Raw genomic sequence first — 21,979 nt, forward strand, 5'->3', positions numbered from 1 at the left:
TGTTTTTTTTTTCCTTCTTCTTCAAATCCATCTGAAATTTGACTTAAAAATACTGACCTGAACATAGGAGCATAATGTTCTAGCATGCCTAAAGCAAATCATGTTGTGAAATGAAAGTGGGTAAAATCCACATTAATGTGAAGAAAACTGGAAGTCTCTTGGTCTTTACTGTCAGACAGAAATTTGTCCCACAGATATCACTTCAGGATTCTGGCAAAGGGTCCATGCCAGACACAGGAAACCAAGAAAAACAAGACAAACCACAGAAACCTTCAAAATTGTATAATTTTTATAGTTTAGTGAGAAGATGGATGTTCTCACTGTGACTGACCTCCAAGAAGTACACTTTTAAGCCAATACAAATATTGGCTTATTTAAGCCTCTGAACATACATATAATATTGGACACAGGACAATCCAGCTTAGTTTTCATCAGATTTTAGACCATTAACTGAACTCTACTTTACTTAGCAATTTACCTTATTAAAAAAAACAAAACAAAACAACCAAACAACAACAAAATTCACTGACCAAAAATCCACCAAAAATGTTCAGTGATTTCTTGTATTTAGCAGCCATAATCTCAGAAGTCAGTGCTTTCTACATTTAAACTAGAAATTATTACTTATGTTATTTAGTTCTACCTAAAACTTTTTAAAAAGTGACCATTGTAATTCAGGTGAACATTGAAGGTCATTGTGTTTGCTAATGAAGATGGTTTTAATACATTAGTTGGCATTAGCTAATTTAAAATGATCTTCATTGGAGAAAAAATGATGAGGTGAAATATCAAAAATTGTATTTAGCTTAAGAGAATTAGCTAATGGTTAAAAAAGGATGCTAATAGCTGCTAGTTGACCTCAAAACATCCTTATTCGCATGCATTCATAAAAATTACTCTACTGTATTGATTTGTGTGAGAAAGAATAAAAAGTTTCAAGCAGAAACACTCAGATGAATTTGGACAAGTCACCTACAGTTTCAAAACCATGTCAGGATTTGGATGATCACACTCTCACATTAACTCTGTGGTACTGAATATGGTCATATGAGAATTCTGATGAAGGAATGGCTAGCCAGCATTTTCAAAAGTGAAGCTTGATTAGACCACTGTTAGTAAATTTAGTTTTGCTGGGCCAAATTTATTCTTTGAATGTGGTATAGCAATGCTATCCATTTTGTAAGAATATTCTGAACTCCTGCTGATAAAATTAGAGATATTAGTTATAGACATTAAAAAGGTATATTTAGTATTTTATGAGATTATAAAGCAAGCAACACACAGTCATGCCTCTGCTTGCCATTTGCTTTCAATTCCTCCTACTCACTTCTTATTTTTTAACTACCCAACTTTTAAATACCAATCTCCTTCCTCCATGGTTTTTTTTTCCTTATGTTATATTTTATCCTACTCAGGCCATCATAACCTGTAATATTTTTTCCTATTCTATAGTAAAAATTATTAAGTATCAGAATATTACCCTACCCTATAAACTCAGGAATAAAGTCTTGCATCAACTCATTTGCATTTATGATTTTGTATCTTCCACAGAGCTTTTGTATTTCTTAACTCAGTTAAGTCCACATTAAAAGTATAAAACTTAAATGCTATTATATGCTTACACATAGTACATATTTAAATGTAATGTAACAATTGCCTCTATTCCTGAGAGGAATTCTCTGTAATGTAGTCAGTACCCAAGATCTCCAAAACACAAATCAGGAATAATACCAAAGTATTTTTAAGAAATCAGCTTTAAGAGCATACAGTGTAGATTGCACATAAGATAATCCCTTAAAATCACCTGTCCTTGATGGCACAAAAAGTAGTGTGTCTCTTATGATGATCCACTAAAGCAGGAACTAGTGACCCTTTGATTGAAGGGGCAGGAAAAAGGCAAGGATGCACTGTACAAAATAACCTGTGCAACTGCTACACTGATAAATAAGCAATGGATGAAAAGTAACTATTTTTGTTTTCCCCTCAAAGACTTATTCTGCAATTTTTATTATATTTGTAGGAACACATAAAAATTCATCCTAGGCAATAATTCTATGACTGGAAACACAAACATTTATCTCTGGCCTACATTTGTGACATCATACCCAAGATAATTCTTACTGAAGATCAACATTAAAACCTGCTTTTCAGCAGCAGGGATTTTCTAGTGGTGCATGTATGAGAGAAAGCCCAGCCTAGAGCATCATTGCTTCAATTCCTTGTATCCCACACCTTCAACACCAATGTAAAAATAAGAGGGCTGATCCCACAAATGTATACATAATAGTCTTTAAAGCAGCTCCTTTGTAATTTAATTCAGCTGATCACTTTAACTTCATAGATGGAAATTCTCTTAGAGAGAAAAAAAAAAGTACATTGCCATCTAAAAACCTCTGCCTCTTACAGGTAATTTGAAACTCGAAACTCTTGCAAATAGCTCAAGGGGCTGAGGGAAAGTATTAATCTCAGGAATAAAAAAATACATATTTCACAGGTTAAGATATGTTTTTGTACCCCAACTGCTGCAGAAATACTATCCAATCCTAAAGATGGAAAAGTTTAAAACATACCCTTACAGTGACCCAAATCCTGATCTGCAAGGTAGAAATCTGAAATCCCATACTATATCATGGCAATTGAGTCACATACAGCAAGGACTCTGGTCTCCTGCATTCTTTCTCTTTAATTGAACACTGAAGTTTGGCATGTTGTTATGACAATGCTATTTTGTAACCCTACCTTTGAGGACTCGCATTTTGGATGTCTGTTGTTGGAGAAGAATAGAAATGTGAACCAGATAGATTAAACAGAAGAATAGATTATATTTTTTGGATGGCATTCTATTAAAGTCAGAATTTGGGGACCAGATATTTGTGATATTCCTTCCAGCAGACCCCAAGTTATTCCCACCATTAACACAACTCTATCAAATAAAGTCAACTGTTGAGAGAGCAAATCTTTCCTCATAGGGAAAAGAAATACTTCCAGAGTGCTGGAAGTATACTGCAGACTATTATGCATACTTAAGAGCAGTTTTAAACCTGTACTGAAGCCAGATTAGTCTCAAGAGGAAAAACAAGGCAAAAAATGATTAATTATTACAACTTAATACACAAACTTGTTTTACTGGTCTTGTATACTTGGATCGGGTGTGAGACCTACATAAAATGCCCAGGGGCAACTAAGTGTTTGGAGAAAAAATTTAGCTTGGGGACTTTGAATAGGAGAACAGAAGAATCTGAATTACTTTATTCCAGGCAGTATAGAATGGTACCTTTGAATTCATGCTTTTATAAAAGAGATGACAAATCACTAGTCAGACTAAAATACATTGCTGCTTTTCAAAGCATCTTTTATATACTGATGAAATATCCAAAAGATAAGTTTTGACAGTGATTAAAAAACCACCCCATCATGAACAGCTTGCAGTTCATTGGAATATAGCTCTCTGAACATGACTATGTTCCAGATGATTAAAGATTTCTTCTTCTGATTCTGGAGTGAGCTGTATATTATCTTTGATTGGAGACAAAGGATCTGACTTCCTACAAGAAGGAAGTTTTTCATACTCCCTGCACAAAAAAAAAAAAAAAAAAAAAAAAAAAAGGAAAAAACAAGACAAAACCAAAGAATGTTATGATTATTTTGTGTTTCTAACCACAGGCCTGTAAGAATAAACAGGTTAAAACGAAGTAAGACCCCTCACCTAACTACACATTCCATCTATGAACAAGTACAAAAAAAAATTTCTGATGCAAAGTTTTAATTTTAATACAACTGAACGACTTCACTGAAAGTGACAATGATAGCTGCTAGCTTTATTTATCAAATGAGATATATACCCCATTCTACTTTGGGTTGCATGTGCTTGCTTAACATTTAAGTCTTCTGAACCTTGACATTAAGGCAAACAAATTAGTGTCTCATGTGATTTATTTGCCATAAGGTAATGTAACTGTTAAAACATAAGGCTAATTTAGAAACATCTTAAAATCTGGGGAAAAAAAACCAGAGCTAAGCAAGTTCTAGCAGTGGAAACCCCGAATTTGTGAAATATGTTAAGAAAAAAACCCCTAAAAGCTAATAAAAAAAATTATTGCTTACAAAGAAGTAACAGAAAAATAGATATCGCCAGTATAAATACCCAGAGGCTACAAACCAACCAAAACTGAATGCATAAAATATGCATGGTAGGAGCCAAGTATTGCAACCATCAGCAGAGAGTGGTACCTAGGCTCACACTGTTCTATGTGCCTGTATTCTGATAAATCCAAATTTATGAATTTTCTCCCTGTGAGCACCTCTGGTCAGACATTCTCAAATAGAGGTCAAGTACTAAACACACAAACACTTTCACTTCCTCCTTGAAACTGCCAATCATTCTTACACCCCATAAGGAGGATAATAAAAAGTAAGATTTCTAAAAATGTAAATACTGTAATTTTTTAAACAGAGATCAGTTTTGTGTTTTTAATAACCTAACCTATGGCCCAAACTTACTAAAATACATTAATCTGAATTAGCACATGCTCACCAATATCAGCATTTACTGCTCAATGCAAAGAATATTTCTGTCCTACTCACATTTGGTTTCAAGTTAGTAAAAATAATTTTATTTAAATAAGACTTATTTATTCTAAGTTGAGATTGCTTCTTAAAGCTGAGAAAACTTTGTCACCAGGAGTTTTTATCTGAGCCCATGGAGATAGTGTAAGTCAGAATATCCATTTTACTTTTTTAAAATAATAATTGCCCCTTAAATTCAAACCTTGAGGCTATTGCAGAAACTTCAAGTTAGACAAGTCATCTCCACAAGGAAAAGCAACAGCATTTTATAGTGTGCAAGAATGTCTCTTGTAATCAGATACTCCAGCTACAGAAATATTCCATCAATACACCATCATCTTGAAGGCAGAACACTTCTGACAATCAGCCATCTCCAAATGTGAGTGACACAGAGTTAAATAGAGGCAGTCTGGTACTCAACTAAATTTAGCAACTTCAGTGCAGCTTTTGCATTTAGGTAAAAAAATTATTTTTGGTGGTTGATGGCAAGCAATGGCAATGATTTTCATACCAATTACTGTAAACTAAATGTAATTATCAATAAAATTCAGTAAGTGACTTTTAGCTCAGAGTTTTACTTGTTTACAAAGAAAAATGTAATTATAAGAACATATTTACCAAACATCATGCTTCATGTTTACATTAAACTTAGGAAGTTATAAGCTATATGTAGAAAATATCCCATATTGCACTGTTATCCTTATTGAATTGTATGGAGAACATGTGTAGAGTGCGCTCTGAAATTGTTGCTTTTGGAAAAAAGCATGCAGTGTACTAAGTAAAGGGTTACAACAACTCACCTTTTAAATTGGAAGCTTTTCCAGAGCTCACCAATAGTGGATTGCAGCCCCAGCTTGTTTTCAGTATCACAGTCCTTTCTCTTCTGCACAGGTGACAGTTTCCTGCTTAGTCCACTTACTTTAGCTCGTATTAATGGCTTGAGCTTTGTTACCATATGTGGCCTTATATTACTGGATTTATGTAATCCAGGAACCTGTGGGATTTTAATATTGCAGTACACATAGTTAAAATGCCAACCTGCAAGCAACAGATACCATGCTGCAAAGCTTATAATAAAAAAAAAATTGTTTTACATTGTGTTGAGATAATGCAACCTGAAATGCCATAACAAAGTATATTTAGATAATCTATAATCTAAAAAATGGCATCTCAAACACAAGACTTACTGCAGCTCTAAGAACTGACAAACCAGCTTTCATATGTCTTTGTGTTAAGGCTGTAAATACTTATTTCTTTTGAGTGCAGTTTTTAAAATCTACTGAATATTTATTTTTTCATCTGTTTGAAGACTACTTGTTATGCTGTCTTGCAATGCCATCCTTTAGAACTTGAAGAGAAAAAACTCTCTGGCATCACTCCCTGTGACACTCAGATTTCATGAAGATGGAGCCATAAGTAAGAGCACAAGTAACAGTACAATGACCCCAAGGATAATTGTACCTGTACCTGAACCTTCTTATCCAGTTTCTATACTAGGAGCTCAGAAAAACAGTGCTTGGCCAGAATCTCTTTCCCTCAAATGCAACCAGACTTATGATGGAACATCTTAGCATCTTTCTGAAACATAATAGCATTTTGCCATTCCCCCACTAAACACACTTGTTATAATTTTTTTGCACGTCTAATACTGTGTTCAGTTTTGGTCCCTATCTAGAAGGAAGACATTGAGGCACTGGAATGAGTCCAAAGAGACAATAGAGCTGGTGAAGGGTCTGGAGAACAAGTCTGATGAGGAGCAGCTGAGGGAGATGGGAGCCTTTTGCCCAGAGAAAAGGAGGCTCAGGGGTGTCCTTATCACTGTCTACAACTGCATGAAGGGAAGGTATTGGTTCGTCTCCCAGACAACTAGGAATAGGACATGAGGAAATGGCCTCAAGTTGCACCAGGGGAGGTTTAGATTGGATAGTAGGAAAAATTTCTTCCTGCAAAGGGTTGTAAAACATTGGAACAGGCTGGCCAGAGGAGTGGCTGAATCACAATTCCTAGAAGTGTTCAAAAATTGTGTAGATACAGCACTTCAGGATACAGTTCAGTGGTGAACGTGGTAGTGCTGCTTTGACAGCTAAACCTGACTGCAAAGGCATTTTCCAACCTTAATGATTCTATGATTGAAATTACATTAACATTAGTTAATTAATTATTAATTAATCTACTTAAATATATTAAGCAGATCTTAGTATTCCAAGCAGGGAAATAAGTGTTTAGAATGTAAGCTAAAAATTGGAACAAGAATACTAGGAGGAATAAAATAAAATCTTAAAGCTGCCTGCTTTATAGCTTTTTGCTTTTTATCTATCACCTCGCTCTTTTTGCAGCACATGAAGGCACCCAAATCCTACATATCCCTGTAGTAGTGAATTATGTCAGAGCTATAACTTAATTTAGCTAACCCAAAAGTAGGCATAGCTGCATGGTGAACACCTGCTAAGAAATTTAAAGCCAGAGCAGAATGTTCTTTTCTATTATCAGTATTAGCCTCTTTGCTGGGCTCACAGCACTTGAGAAAAATAATTAGCAGTAAAAACCACAGCTGAAATATCACAGAAAAAACCTTGAGGTCTTAGGGAGCTTGGTATCATATAAGCATTTGTTAATAAAAAGCTTCTATAGTTTTGACATTAGAATAGAATAGGTAGTACTTCACATTTTGGATTGGAACCACAATAAGAACTGACAAATTTCTCAGATTGCCTCCCCTAGTTAATAAATTTCTGTAAGTAAATCTACATAACTGATATCAGAATATCAAAATCAGAATAAATGATGCACTGCATGATTAACTCTTCTTCCCTAAATCTGGAACTCATTTTAACTCTTGGTATCTTCTACTACATTTAACACCACAAGCACTTTACTGGTTTTATACTTGAACTGCCCTACTAAATACTCTAACATGATTTTAATAAACTCTAAAAGAAAAGTGAGCCAAGAGTGTTGCTCCTTATCTCTGCCTTCCCTCTCCTATGCTCTTACTGGTGCTACAACTCACAGGAGTCCAAGAGTCTGGGTGGGCCCAAGTTACAGTATGACTGACTTTGTGGTTGTTGTTGTCAGGTTAGTTTTTGGCCAAGCCAGTTTTCTGATGTAATTATTTATAATTATTAATACCAGCACATAAAGGAAGAAGACAAAATTCAAGGCCATGAAAATAAGTGGTGGAAATTCTCCTACTTGCCACTTGCTTTAACGTAACTCTATCATACTCATAGATTTTCAGCAGTTTTTGCTTCCTGAAGGGCTCCAAGCTTGTTGAAATTTTATTTTTATATGACACTTATATTACATCAGTACTTCCATAATGTGATCCCCCAAGTATTTAATACATTCATTCCCTCAATATACCTTCTAAGGTGAGCAAAATAATGTAAAACATATTAAACACAGTCTTAAAACCAAAGCATTTAGAATTCTGAATGACAGGATGATTTCCTTGCTCAGTTGTATTGAGAAAAAGCAGGAAAAATATTAAAGTTCCCAAATACAAATGTAACTTTTTTCTTAACAAATAAGTTCCTAAAAATGACCACAAGATGTCACTATTTTACAAAACACAATATTCTTGACTTGCAGAGAGAAGCTTGGGATTTTTAGTCTGCTTACAAGAAAACTTAGTAGAGGGCATATATAGAAGGATGAAAACATCTGCCTATTACTCACTCATCTTTTGGTCAATTCTAATGCCACCACCTATGGAGTCAGAGCTGTTAAAAGTCTTAGAAGTCTTTATTGACTAGACAAATATATGAAGCTCTTAGAAATGTTCCAAAGACAAGGAACATAAGTTTATTGTTAGATATCCAAGCAAACACAGAGAAATCAAATTACAGTTGTATCTTGTGACTGTACCTGAACTGTAAGCATTACTGCAATTAATAACATAAAACCTGAAGTGGGTTTTCTTGCCTTACCTTGGCTTACTTTACACCTAAGTGTTTAAAATCCCCAGGAAATTTGCAACTCTGTTATCAATCATAAGTGGTTATATTTCACCCCAGTTCCTGGATAGATGAATGAGGATATAGCTTTGTCTTGCCAACATTTGCATTGCTTAAGTCTTTCATTACAAGTTCCAAAATGAGCTAATAGAAACTGAGTTTCAGAGTTTAGTAAAGCTCAAAAAGAAAAGAATTCTTACCTTGGTCTTTATGATTCTATTTGTTTTGTTAGTTTGACCAGCAGAAAATAGCAGAGACCGAGAACATTGATCATCATTCAGTTTTGAACTAGAATCAGACTCCTTCAAGAGAAAATTGATCTGGTTTTAAAACAGGATGCATTTTCATAAACACAATATATGTATTCATATCTATATGTATATACTTTAAGCTACAATGTTTTCAGCAGTTCTAAGAGCTTATACAAAAACCTGGGCGTTTAGCAAGCAACCTTACAAAGGTACAAAGGCATGCATACGCTTCTGAAAGCACTTCAGGGACTAAAAGCAAAGAACAAAAGGTTGCCTACCAAGTTTTTAATGAGGCACTGCAGTGATAGCAGCAGAAAGACCCAAAAACCAAAACCAGAGAACAGACTTTAAGCTAGTATGTCAATCCATTCTGTACAATGTTAAGCATTGACACGAATAATATCATTCTGTGATTTTATTTAGATCAGTTTTGTTAGCACAACCTACATCATCTGTAGGGCACTATTCTAAAAAGGAGACTTCACTGCATAATTTCTTTTATAATTTGAAGTGAAAACAAATGCTGAAACAATGTCTAATTTTCTTACCTTTGCACCTGAGCTGTTGTTGGACACTTGTAGGATTTCTGAAGACTCCAAACTGCATTCTGATGGCTCACAAGACCCATGAGACTCTGACGACTGCTCCAGTTCTATAAAGGGGGAGGACTCTTCCTCCAATTTGTCAGACACTGCCCCATTAATCTGATCTTCCTGGGATACAATGCAGTTGTTTTTGTGTTGGTGAAACTGGTGTGAAAATACAGTATGAGATGGACCAAGATTTCCTGAGTTACTTTTGAGGCTGCTAAACCACTGGGAACAACTTTTCTGCATTTCTCCAGGAGGTGTAAAGACAGTCCGTGATGAACTTTCAGTTTCTGAAAACCTAGAAACATCTTCAGCTACATGTTTTACTTCCTGCTTCTGGCAATCCTGCTCAGCACCTTGAGTTAGATCATCATCTTTCTTTTTTGCACTACTGTCAAACATAACTGCATCATTGCAGAAAAACCTAAAAAACAACAACAACAAAAAAGATGAGGGCAAGGAGGAATAAAGTTATGCAAATGAGTATGTCCTCACCAATCATTGTCTCTATCCATCAATTTTATTTTCAAGGCATACTTGCAGACAAATTATTTTGGCAAAAATTTCTCTGTGAGACATTTAGTTAAAAAAAAAAAAAGGAAAAAATAACAGGAAAAAAGCATCAGTAAAAATGGCATTCTCTGACTGAAATACTAAGAAGATTCTTCACCTGAAAGAGAAACATCTAGAAATCCTACAAAATTAAAAAATATATTAATTAATGATGATAAAGCTAGTAGTGAAATACTTCAGCACCATTTATCAAAGACAATAGAACCTGACTACTTTTTTTCTATGCTAAAGCAGCAGCTCCTGAGAATACTGAGCACAGATTCAGAGAAGAACCTGTCATCAGTGACTCCTCTGAGTTTTCAATGCAATAAAAAAAAAAACTTCCAAAAACTTTCAGTTCAGAAAGGTGCGCTTTAAAACTCAGGTATTAAGACTGCTCTGTCAAATTGCACTGCTCAAAAATATTCAGATTATTTAGGATAAAAGTTACAGAATAATAGACTTAATTATGATAATGTTTTGTAAAGCAAGCAAACAAATAAAAAGCCTAACAAAGTCCCTGTTCTCAAAGTGCTGCTACAGAGATCAGCAGCATCATGAATGGGATGGGTTAAGAAAAGGTATTTGTCAGAGTATGAGCAGGTTTAGCTTTATTGTAACAAACAAAAAGCCCCATCAACTTAAGTCCATGTATTAACAGCTTACATATTTGCCACAAAGTAGCTACCCTAGAAAAAACTCCAGCCAATCCCTAATTATTTTTGATACCCAAAGATATAGAATATTCTCTTGAGAGTCACTAGATTGCTCACAGAACTGGAACAGCTCTCCTACAAAGGCTGAGAAAGTCAGGGCTGTTCAGCCTAGAGAAGAAAAGGCCCCAGGGAAACCTTGCAGCACCTACATGAGAGCCTAGAGGGCAGCTGGAGAGGGCCTTTTCACAAGGGCACGTAGTGACAAGACAAGAGAGAATGATCTTAAGTTGAAGGAGGTTGAAATTAGATATTGGGAGGAAATCCTTCACTGTGGTGAATGTGAGTGTGTGGCACACTGGAACAGGTTGCCCAGAGAAGTTGTAGATGCCTCATCCCTAGAAGTGTTCAGAATCAAGTTGGATGGCTCTCTGAGCAGCCTGGTATAATGAAAGGTGTCCTGACGATGTCAGGGAGGTTGAAACAAGATGATTTAAGGTCTCTTTTAAACCAAACAGTCCTATAATTCTCTCATGAATAGTCTTTGAATAGTCTGAGTCTCACTTCTGCAGTAAAAAATGAACATTATCTGTCTCACAAACAGATAGCATGCCTTGCACTAAGGATCCACCATCTTGGCTGAGATGCAATACAGTTGCATAAAAAGTTTGAGGTAGCATTTTTCCTATTTTCAGAATTCAGGCTACTTTAGCAACCAGGAACAGCAATAAGTATTTTCTTACTTATGAAAACATGTGACAAAAGCATACCTGCTTCTAGTTCCTGGAACAATTACTGCATCCTTCTCTTTGCTTTTCCTTTGTAAAAATGAAGCAAATTTATTTCTAACTCTGGGTAGTGAGTTAGAGCTTTCTTGAGTGATGGAAATTCCTGGAGAATCAAGGCTTTGTATTGCTGACATGCTCTTTTGTGCTTCACCATCAGTATCATTATCCTTCTTGATTCTTTTTGTTTTTGAAAATGAATATTGCTTCAACAGATCTCCATCTGAGACTTCTTCTGAATCTAAAGACAATTTAAGCATCACTGTACAAACACATTCTATAATTAACAGTTATGAGAACTAAACATTACATATTTACTCTCATAGGCATAAAAACAATGTTTTAAGTAAAGTCTGGTAAAAAAATTATTGATAATAGAGTTTACATGTCTTTAACACCATTGTTTTCTAGTACATAGCCTTAAAAATAACTCAGTGATAAAGTAGATGGAATGAAGGCAGACAACTACAACAAAACTACATTTGATTTAAAGGCAGGTTGCTAAACTACCTATAGACTTTGATAAGCAAGGGAATAGGAAGACACCAGGAGTAACAAAGGAAAACAAAGCCCCAGCAGTATAATCAGAAAGCAAATTAATCAGAGGAAAACATTTAATATAAAGCACAATAGGAACAAAAACGTGCCTCTTCTATTACAAGCCCACAGTTTATTTGAGCACATGTAACTCAGGTGGTATAGAAGATGAGTTATCACAGATGCACTAGAGGAAGTGAAAAAGTTGGCATAAAGAGCACCTATAGAGGGGATAGAGGCAGCAAAATCAGAGTACAGCAAACATTCATTATGTTTTCTGTCCGGCCTAATTTCAATGCTAGGAAAAACAGGCTGCTTTAACTTTTTCACAAACAATTTTAAGATCAAAATTAAACCCAAAACTTATATCAAAATACAGACTGTATTAAGCATAACTTGAAATTGAAACCAGTAGAGTTTTATAGTAGCCCAAAGAAATTTAGAACTAAGTCCTGTTTAAAATTATGGCTTGTAAAATTATGGCTTGTTAATCTTGTAGCTTGGTGAAAACAGAATACAGATAATAACATTCAAGAGCTAAGCCTCTAAAGCCCCATATCATAAAGTATAAGATACAGTACTTTCTTTTCCCACAGCCTTCTACCATTATTCATATACTTAATATAACTTAATATAAATAATATAAATAACTTAATATAAACATACCACTCCTTGGCCTTTTTGCCAAGAGCTCTTTGCCTGCAAGCTTTAGTCCCTTAACACTAATTATTTTCTCCATGCCTTTGGTAATTGGTTTCTCTGGGAAATGCATTTTAGGAGGAGCAGGATCTTCAGTGGGCCCATACTTATATTCTCTGCACCAAATGCTATTGACATGATTATCACGTCGGTCATTCCAGCCACAACTTCTCTGATGCACAGGCTACAAAAAAATAATTAAAAACCAAGACACAGATTTATAATCTTGCTTTCTATATATGATTTCCTGACTTAGCATGCAAGGAAGGAAATATTGACAACTGTACATCTAGTGACATACTTTACATAAACCTGTTTTTTTTTGTTTCCACAATTCTCACTCTTTTCATACTTTTTGTTGTGCCCCCATGATGCCTTCATTTCAATATGGCACAAGTGACTAACTGCTCATCTCAGACCAAATTTAAAGTTTAAAATATATTTCTATTCAGGAAACAATTTTGGATTATTCTAGGAAGAAATCCAAAACTCTCCAAGAATTTTCTCTTTAAACCTGTTACTTCTGTAAATATATTTAAGGACTTACCAAAAAAGTCTGAAAGTAAAACAGATATTAAAGCCAAATGTCATGAAAAATAAAACTTTACCTTTAAGAGTGAGAATTATGTGTGTGGGAGCACACATTTTCTGCAATAGGTTTCACTGACATTTTGTTTGTGGATAGTTTTCAATCACATATTAACACTCAGACCCACATCAAATTCTTAATATCTAACTTCAAAACAAAGACATTACCTGTGCTGTGTCAGGGTTATAATTATCAATTTGTTCCATTGTATTGATATCAATATTGCCAATAGCAATTTGAAAAGCAGTATCATCACCAACATGTCTGTTCCCATCATAATAAAGGAAAATATCTGAATATTACATTATATTTCAACAACTGTACCACAAAAGTTAGAACAGCCACTTTCCCATTTTTCAGCTAAAAAGTATGGCTAGAATATTAACCCAAAGGATTAATACCACTACTCCTAGCTCAATCTGATGTAACAGCAATTGTAATAGAACTTTGGCAAATTGTGAAAGTCAAAATTAAATCCTTCAATTATCAACAGGAAAGGTAGAAACTTTCTCATTCCTAATTTCTGCAAATGCCAGAGATGAGATAACTTGAACATACAAAGCTACTAAGTACTTTAACAGCCCCCTCTCTTCCTTCATTTTCCTAATCTTCAGTGTTGAAATTTACATTGCACAAATGTGGCAAAATGCTACCTTTTCTATAGGAAGAGGGATCTTGTAAAACAGGAAATGCCAAGACTAGAGACTGAGTTGAGCACAAATTGCAAGAATTAAACTGGAAGAGATTATAACACAATACAGGCAGAAATTCAAGATATCCATAAAGCAGCCAGTTCATATCTAAACTGCATTTAACCATTTGTTTTCTAAAGAAAACAATGAGATCAATAACTTCTGTCTAAAACAATGTATCAATAATAGGTCATTTAGTTACCCCCTGCACTTTAAAAAACATTATTAAAATCAGAGCAAATGAGAAGGAAGAAAACCTCCAAAAAAGTTTAAGACTGCAGAAAAGCCAGGCTTTAGTCAAAGTAGGGTTGTGAAAAAAACACCCAACCATCTAAGTACACCACAGATGCAACCAAAATTGTAAGATCACCACATCAGCTCACCCTTATTTCCCCATTCTGCTGTTTCAACACAAAGGATACCGTCCTGCATAAGTTAGTGTTTCTGGATCAATATCATCTTCATATGCATTCAGAGGAACTAATTTTCTGTTGACAGGATCAAAAACTAATTGATACAAGAATGTATTATTAGCTCGTGTAAAACCCTGTATGTATTCTTCTGGTACTGTTATATTCATCTTCAAGTACTGCCCCATTTTCTTAATAACCTGTCAAAAAAAGAAATTACTCAACTGTTTCATTTTAACAGGTCACATGAAATGTTAAATATGTTTCAACTATTAATTATCTTTGTTTGTAATTAAATGTAGAATGAGTGCCCTACTGCCACAAGCAGATTCAACTTAAATATGGGAAGGAAAGAAAATAGAACTTTGTACATTATTTTTCCACTCAAATTGTCTACAACTACATAAATAACAATTCAATTTTTATATCTCCTCCTTCAATAAATAAATCAACAGAAAATGTTATCAGAAAGATCATCTCCTTAAAGTGTATTTCTTTAAAGTAATGTACATCAAATTTTTATCATTCATATTATCAGGACATATTAGAAATATGCCCGGGTTCTTATAATGAAAAAAAAAATAAAACCCACAAAAAACAAAAAAAAAAACCCAACTAACCTAGAATTACAACTAATTGGAATTTTGCTCAGAGATACATTAAAGCAAATTATGATTTGCATGGAAAAAGTTCAAAGTTCCCCTTTTACTTCCTCAAAAGCCAAACCAGTTGCTTTGAGTCTGCTCTATATGATACAAAACATTTTAAAGTTAAATATCATAGCCCTTGGTCCATGAGAGAAAAAAACAAAATACACTAAAACACAAAAATAATTTAAGAAAGAAGATAACATACTAAGTTAATTAAAATGCTGCTATGGATTAGATTTACCTGCCTCCAGGACAGTCCCATGAGGTATTCTTCTCATTAGCTCTTAACCTCTCTCCTCATTTACTACCCACACAGAAATTATGCCCACCCTCTTAGCTTCTGTATCTCCTAATATGATATTTGCTTTAATTCCATACATTGGACAAGAAAAAAACCATCCTATATTAATTTATTTTGCATAATATCACACTTTTCTTCCATCCTGTTTTTAATATAGAAATATCCATATCCATAAATATGCCTTTAAATAAGATTCCCTATCTCTGCCCCTCCCCAGACAGAAAAATCTGAACTTATACAAAAGTAACAGTCCACTGAGCAGTTCTAACTACTAATCTGAAGAAGCAAGCAGTAATGGCATGGGGGGAAAAAAAATAAAAAAATCAAAGACTTACAAAAAATTAAGTTTCCCTTCAAACAGAATAAACCCTTGAAGGATATAAACAATTCTTTACCTAAGTGTACTTCAGCATATTTCTTATAAATACATAAGAACTTCAACACTTGAGTAAGTTTACTTCAGCATCTTTTTTTAAGCACAGGTAAAAAATACTTTTCAGTATTCTTCTCAAAATAGAAGAAGTCAAGAACCCTTCATATTTTCAATTCAGTGTTAAATTTTATGCATACCAATATAAGCTTCCAAAAAACAAAACACAAAGCAAAACTGAGTTTACCTTTATAATATCTGGATTGTTGGCTAATTTTAGTAACTTGCATGCTTTAGCTAACCCAATTCCATGAATTGAAGGGAGGTAGTCACAACCAGAAAGAATACACATGTAGCGGAATTTCTCTTCTGTAAATACATTTCCAAGCTGCTTGCAGTTTCCTAGTCGAGCTTGATCTATCTCTAGTCCATTTCCAAACTTGTCAATTTTCAGAAACACCTGAAAATTAAGAGGAAGTGAGAACAGTATTTTTTGCACTTTGGGGAAACAAGAGAGGCCAAGTTCTATTCTCCTCTCTTCTGTTTCCCATATTTGCTGCAGAAGAGTTAATCCATACATCAAACATATTTGGCAACTTCAAAATCTGCTTTTCAGATATCAGCAAGAGGTAAAGGCTATTAGTATTTTCTTCCATACCTTTTTACATCCAAAAGCCAAAAGATCCGAGTCCTCTGTAATTATAGCCTGAACCATGCCAATCTTATTAAGATAAGCCAGCTGAGCATCAGCTTCATAAGGAGCAACAATACAATCAACTCCCTGGGCTCGTGCAGCCTGTACATAAACAAGAAGCATACAAGTACTTTGCATTAATTTTCAGTAATTACCTTAAGAGATTAGAAAGCATAACAACCTCTACATTAAAAAACCAAAACCATGACGTTTTTAATCACAGCCATCCTGCCCCCAGTAAGAGTTCAGTATTTCTTAGTCAAAAACTCAACTTTTAAGCAGTTTAGAACCATATACACTGGTTTACATGAACAACCTTTCCTATAACACTATTGCACTATTGCCAGTGCATCTGACCACAGTTGACAGCTTCAAACCCATTCAAGTTATATTCTGGACAAAGAACAGTACTAGAACAAACTTACTACTTTCTGATAAAGACCCTATGACTGCATTGAAAGTATAGCAAAAAACTACTAGAACAACTTTTAATCAGCCAATTTTTTTCTGTAGCCCATGCTCAGAAACTAGACAAAGGGAAAAATGCAAAAAAAATATTTGATTATTTTTTGTGCTGCAAAGTAAAATGGGTGTTATCAGATTCAGCTCACAGTGGTAGGATGAGATGTGTTTTATTTGACACATCATTATTATTTATACAAATGAGCATAATAAACTTCAAATTTGTTAATTATGCCATATCAACACAATCCAACAACATGCAGGACAATTAGAGACTAAGCAGGTGGGAATACTTTCCTATATAGGAGAGGCAGTGATGTAGCCAGAAATAGGATATGCTACCTATTGCAGACATTTTTTTTTTAACTTGAATTATCAATAAAGATGACAGCTTACTTTAATAACTTCATGAGCCATAGCATGGGTAATATTTACACTGCGCCCAAAACATTCTCTAGCTTCTGAGAGTCTCCCTTCCTGCAACAATTGTTTCCCCTTCAGAAGACTGGCTTGACGCCTCCTAAAAGAAAGACAAAAATATCCACCATTTCAGATTATTTTTCACTTAAAGAACATACAGCTTAGTCCCTTAAAGAAGGGACTAAGAGACATGAGTAAGAAAGGGGGGAAAACTGCAACATCTTCCAAATCTGGGCTACTGCATAATTTTTTAAAACAAAAGAATAACTAGGTTATTGCATTGACAAGGACAACTATATTTGAATGTTGAAATTGATAATATTTTCTCAGAAAACAGTGACAAATAGGAACTGAAATCAGCAGTGTAAAGGAAGAAATGCATCCACTCAGCTTGCAGTAAAATAGATTTAATGGGAGTTTGGAGTATCTGACACTAGATATTTATTGATTTAGAGGACAGAAAACCTAATTTACTTAATTTCATAAATCGGAAATTGTTCATTTCACACTGAAGGAAGCACATGTCCCATGAGAATTCATAAATAACAACCACTACTGAAAAATTCTCATTGTGACTGAAAAGTCACATTTATAGGGACCCGAATCCAAATTTGAAACAAGTTTATCTTTTAGTTGTAGTGAAAGATGAGGAAAGGGGTGCTATTTTTAGATAAAATTATGTTGGGAAAAATATTTTTGGCCAGAGATCACAAGTGTGGGTAAACTAAAAGCCTCTACTATATTACAGGAACTACTGCTCAAAGGTTTACTTCCTTCCTCTATAAAATGGCTTTCATTTATAAAGTGCATTTCTATTTTTAGAATAAAACCTCTAAGAAGTTTGTATGATTTTAGATGTAAATTTAAAAATATCACACTACATTGCAGGAGGGTTTACCAGAGCTTACTCCTTAGCTGAAGTATGAGGATTTTTGATTTTGGCTGTAGCAATAAGACTGCTTTGCTTGCAAATCAATACAGTTCAGTACTTACTCTCGTCGTGCCTTTTCCACTTCCTTCTTAGAGGGTAGGGTACATCCATCAAATACCAAAATTGGTTTAATTCCAAATGAGAGGAGCATATGAACTAGTTTCATACAGAAAGCTACATAGCTGTATCAACAATAACAAAAGTAGAGAAAAAAAAAAAAAAGATAAACTTTATTGTTGACCATAAGTCCATTACATATTTTCCAGCTGCAGGAACAGAGCACTAAGTTTGAGACTAACTATTGTTCAAAATCCATAACAGGCTGTATATTCCCCCAGTATCAGAAAAAAACTAAGAACACTTGAATTGTTGTTTGTTTTTTTTTTTACCAAGAGAAACAATCCACCTCCCAATTCAGAAGTGAGCTGACTGCTCTTTATCTTAGACAAAATGAAATAAGAATTCAAGTATAATTTGGTTGATTTTGCTACATTGGGATTCAATACTGACCAAAACTTGACCACATAAAACACGGAATATGTACTTTCAGCAATTCAATTAATAATGGCCAGGGAAACAGGAAGCAGACAAGCACAGCACATGTCCTTTCCCCAGAAAGGCAGACTAAACACACTTTTGTAGAGTTGGAAGAGATGGAGTTATTTAATCTCTCCTTGTAGAGCTATCCACTCTTCTCTCCACATAATGGATGTATCCTATGGACAAGACATACAAACCTATCTTCCCATACTAAAAATACAGAACTGCAAATATTCCCAAAGACGAAAATTTCCCGTTTTGTACAAACTACCAAGATGGTATATGGGCCAGGAGGCAATCCTCCACCTTCAAAGACCATCCCTTGAAAAAAATATTTGTTGGCATTCCAGATGTTATTTATTCCCTCTTACCTCTCATCTTCTTACCTGTTATTTCTATAGATCTATATGAGATCATTTTATCAGCAGCACAGAACTAAAATATAATAATTGCTGTAAATAAACACTTAGCAAGCACATTGTAGCAATGCTCAAAAAGATTTTTTGTTTTTAATTGTAAGGACACTGAGCAAGAGCAACCTCATCAACAGAGGAAAGGAGGAAAAGCAGAGTGGGATTTAGAAGTATTTAGAATGCAAGGATGTGAGTATTGAAGAAACTGAATTTAGAGCTACAGAAAAATAACTCTGATTTTCGAAAGACAGGAGCAAATAGCACTGCAGCTAAATAATCCTTCATCCAGATGAATTTAACAGTAGGAAAGGACTCCACACTATAGCTAAGGTGCCAGTCCAGGATCATATGTGCATGGAAACAAGATTTACCCATAAAGTGTTCATGTATTCAAATTCAACCATTCCAAAGTTTCCTATGACTATGAATGAATATTTCTCTTGACAGTCAATTTTTTCCTCAACTGAAGTGCATCTCATTCTCAGGACTCTGAGGAACCTCCACTACCTTCAAGGCAGGGTTGGATTGAAACTCCACAGTTCTTCAAATTAACATGAGCAGCAGTAAATACTTGAATCCATTTGCAAAGCATCAACTCTCTCTTGCCTCCAATCAGACATTTGATGAATCCAATATTGGGTGGTGCCAAGGAATAGGACAAGAGGCAGTAGGAAGAAACCAAAACACAGGAATTCCACTAGAATATAAGTAGAACTTCCTTACTGTGCAAATAACCAAGCACTGAAACAGGCTGGCCAGAGAGGTTTTGGAGTCTCTTCCTTCTCTGGAGATATCTGAAAGCCATGTGGACACAACCCTGAGTAATCTGCTCGAAGGGAACCTGCATGACATGACATCCAGTGGGGAATTCCAACCTTCCTATATCCAATCTAAAACGAGTCCAACCCACATTTCCAGAGATGGAAAAGAAACACAAACGTGATCTAAGGTGTGGAGTTGAATCTGAAATATGACCACAGTTTTTGCGTGTTTCCTTCCCTAGAAATATAACTGTGTAAATGTGTTTTAGAAAAGCTACTTTAACTAAAAACGTACTATGCTAAGCAAAAAAAAAAAAAAAAAAATCTTACAGCCTACTCAGAGCACAACACATCTCTCAAAATTCCTTGGCCCATTACAACCTTTGTCATAGCAGTATTTACAAACACTCTTTGCATACAATAAAGGTGTCTGAAAAAAATATTAAATTGGAAATTAAGGAATTGCACGTACAGAATTTTATCAAAGAAATCAGATCATAGTTGAGATCGAGACATGCTAGGAAAAGAATACCTAACTGATACAGCCGTGGGTATTCCAACAACAAAAAAAAACTTTGGGAGCTTTTTTCCGTAATATATACTTTAATATTTTTTTCAATTTTGCACAGCTGGAAAGCTGTTAATTTATCGCCAAAAATTTTTATTTTTAAAGAGTTCAACTCAGAATTCAGAAGCAATAGTACGAAGCGAAACTACTGTAACTTAGTTTTTAATTCAGGAAACAGCAAGTTAAGAAAAATCCAGTTTGTAAAAGAGTCGAGGCCTGAACGCGACTTACAGATCGGTGGGCTCTCCTCGGGCCAGCTTCTCGGCGCAGGCGTAGGCGCCTTTGTGCAGCCAGCAGTAGGTGTCCACGGCCACCGTCAGCCCTTTGTACTTCTTCACGTGCGAGGGCTCGGCAGCCTCCTTGATGAACTGCAGCAGGCCCTGGATGCCCATGGCGCGGGGAGCGCGGAAAGCAGCGGAGGGAAGGCAAAGCCGAGCGCTTTGTGCCGCAGATGGCCGCTCTGGATGCTCGCTCGCGGCCGCCCGCTCACTCACAGCCCGCCGGGCCGAGGGAAGCTGCTGCGGGTGCCCCCACGCATCCCCACGCGGCTCGTCGCGGGCCGGCGCTGCCCGGGCAGTGGGGCGAGAGAGGGACGGAGGAGGGACGCGGAGACTCGGCCCCGCTCTCCGGGCCTCGCTGGCGCAGTCGCGGCTCCTCTGGCCCGGCTCGGCTCGGCCGTGGCGCGCGGCGGCCGCCCCGGGGCTTTCAAGCAGCGCGCGCTGAGCGCGGTGGCCCCGCCCCGCGCGCGGGGACTACGATCCCCATGGTGCCCCGCGCGGCCCGCCCGCGCTGCGGTGCGGGACCGAGCGCTCCTGACCGCGCTCCTGGCAGCCGGCGTGTGGGAAACAACGAGAACGCGGCATTTATCAGCGCCAAGTGCCCAGAGATGAAAAGGCCCGCAGGGTTTAACAGGACAATGCGCCGCAGCCATCGCCGCGACAGGGGAGGGGCGGGGCTGTGGCGGGTCGCCGGCTGCCAGGGATCGAGTGAGGGACAGATGTTACTGTCACAGCACTGAAATGCTGGGTTAATGCGAGAACGGGTGGCCAGAGTCACAAATATGTGATACAGGCTCTTTTTCTTGTCAGTTAACATAAGGGTTTGCTTGCAAAAATAAAAACAAAAACTGCAGTAAGAAGTAAATTTAGGCCAATATCTAGCAGACAACCGTTTCCTTCTGTATATGTCGCTTTGAAGTCTGTACGGTTCTTACATACTTAGCGTCGGTGACATGGTGACTCAGTCAGCAGTGTAGAAAGCAATATTTCCGGACAGCAGACAGCAAAGTTTAAAATCAATGCATTCTGGAGAGAGCTCATTTGAATTGCAACTTATCGGCTAAGAAATGCATAGAAATAACTTGGCCACAGCGATAAGTTGTTTTAATGTTGAAAATATTGATTGAATTCTGCTTTGCCAATTCGTTTTTCACTCCATGATTCTATGTATGATGCACTCCACAAGTTTTAAATCTAACTGCAGTTAGAATTCCATTTGGATTATTTTAACTTCTCTTAAAAATATGCTCTTCTATCACTTCTGACATTTCTTTTTCTATCAAACTGCTGTGCTCATGGGAAGAACAGTAA

General features: G+C 36.1%; 1 protein-coding gene across 1 annotated transcript; it reads right to left on the bottom strand.

Annotated features, from left to right (window-relative positions):
• Window positions 1–3,221: 3,221 nt before the first annotated feature.
• EXO1 (exonuclease 1) lies at window positions 3,222–21,108 on the bottom strand. Its single transcript, XM_079329199.1, has 13 exons — window positions 20,622–21,108; window positions 18,171–18,290; window positions 17,154–17,277; window positions 16,260–16,397; window positions 15,849–16,061; window positions 14,293–14,480; window positions 13,346–13,442; window positions 12,557–12,773; window positions 11,339–11,594; window positions 9,322–9,787; window positions 8,723–8,824; window positions 5,367–5,560; window positions 3,222–3,572 (listed from the first exon to the last, which is right to left on the bottom strand). Exons 1-13 carry the CDS (start codon window positions 20,780–20,782, stop codon window positions 3,431–3,433), a joined length of 2,418 nt encoding a protein of 805 aa, XP_079185325.1. The 5' UTR covers window positions 20,783–21,108; the 3' UTR covers window positions 3,222–3,430.
• Window positions 21,109–21,979: the final 871 nt, after the last annotated feature.

The sequence above is a fragment of the Erithacus rubecula genome (assembly GCF_903797595.1).
Source record: "Erithacus rubecula genome assembly, chromosome: 2".
Taxonomy (NCBI): Eukaryota; Metazoa; Chordata; class Aves; order Passeriformes; family Muscicapidae; genus Erithacus; species Erithacus rubecula.

Bases quoted from the DNA above. Each gene is read 5' to 3' on its own strand.
- EXO1 (XM_079329199.1), bottom strand. From the start codon at position 20,782: ATGGGCATCCAGGGCCTGCTGCAGTTCATCAAGGAGGCTGCCGAGCCC. The intron at 18,291-20,621 runs GTAAGTCGCGTT...TTGTTGATACAG, and splicing joins CGAGGAGAGCCCACCGATCT to CTATGTAGCTTTCTGTATGA. The intron at 12,774-13,345 runs GTAATGTCTTTG...ATTTTTTTGTAG, and splicing joins ATAACCCTGACACAGCACAG to CCTGTGCATCAGAGAAGTTG.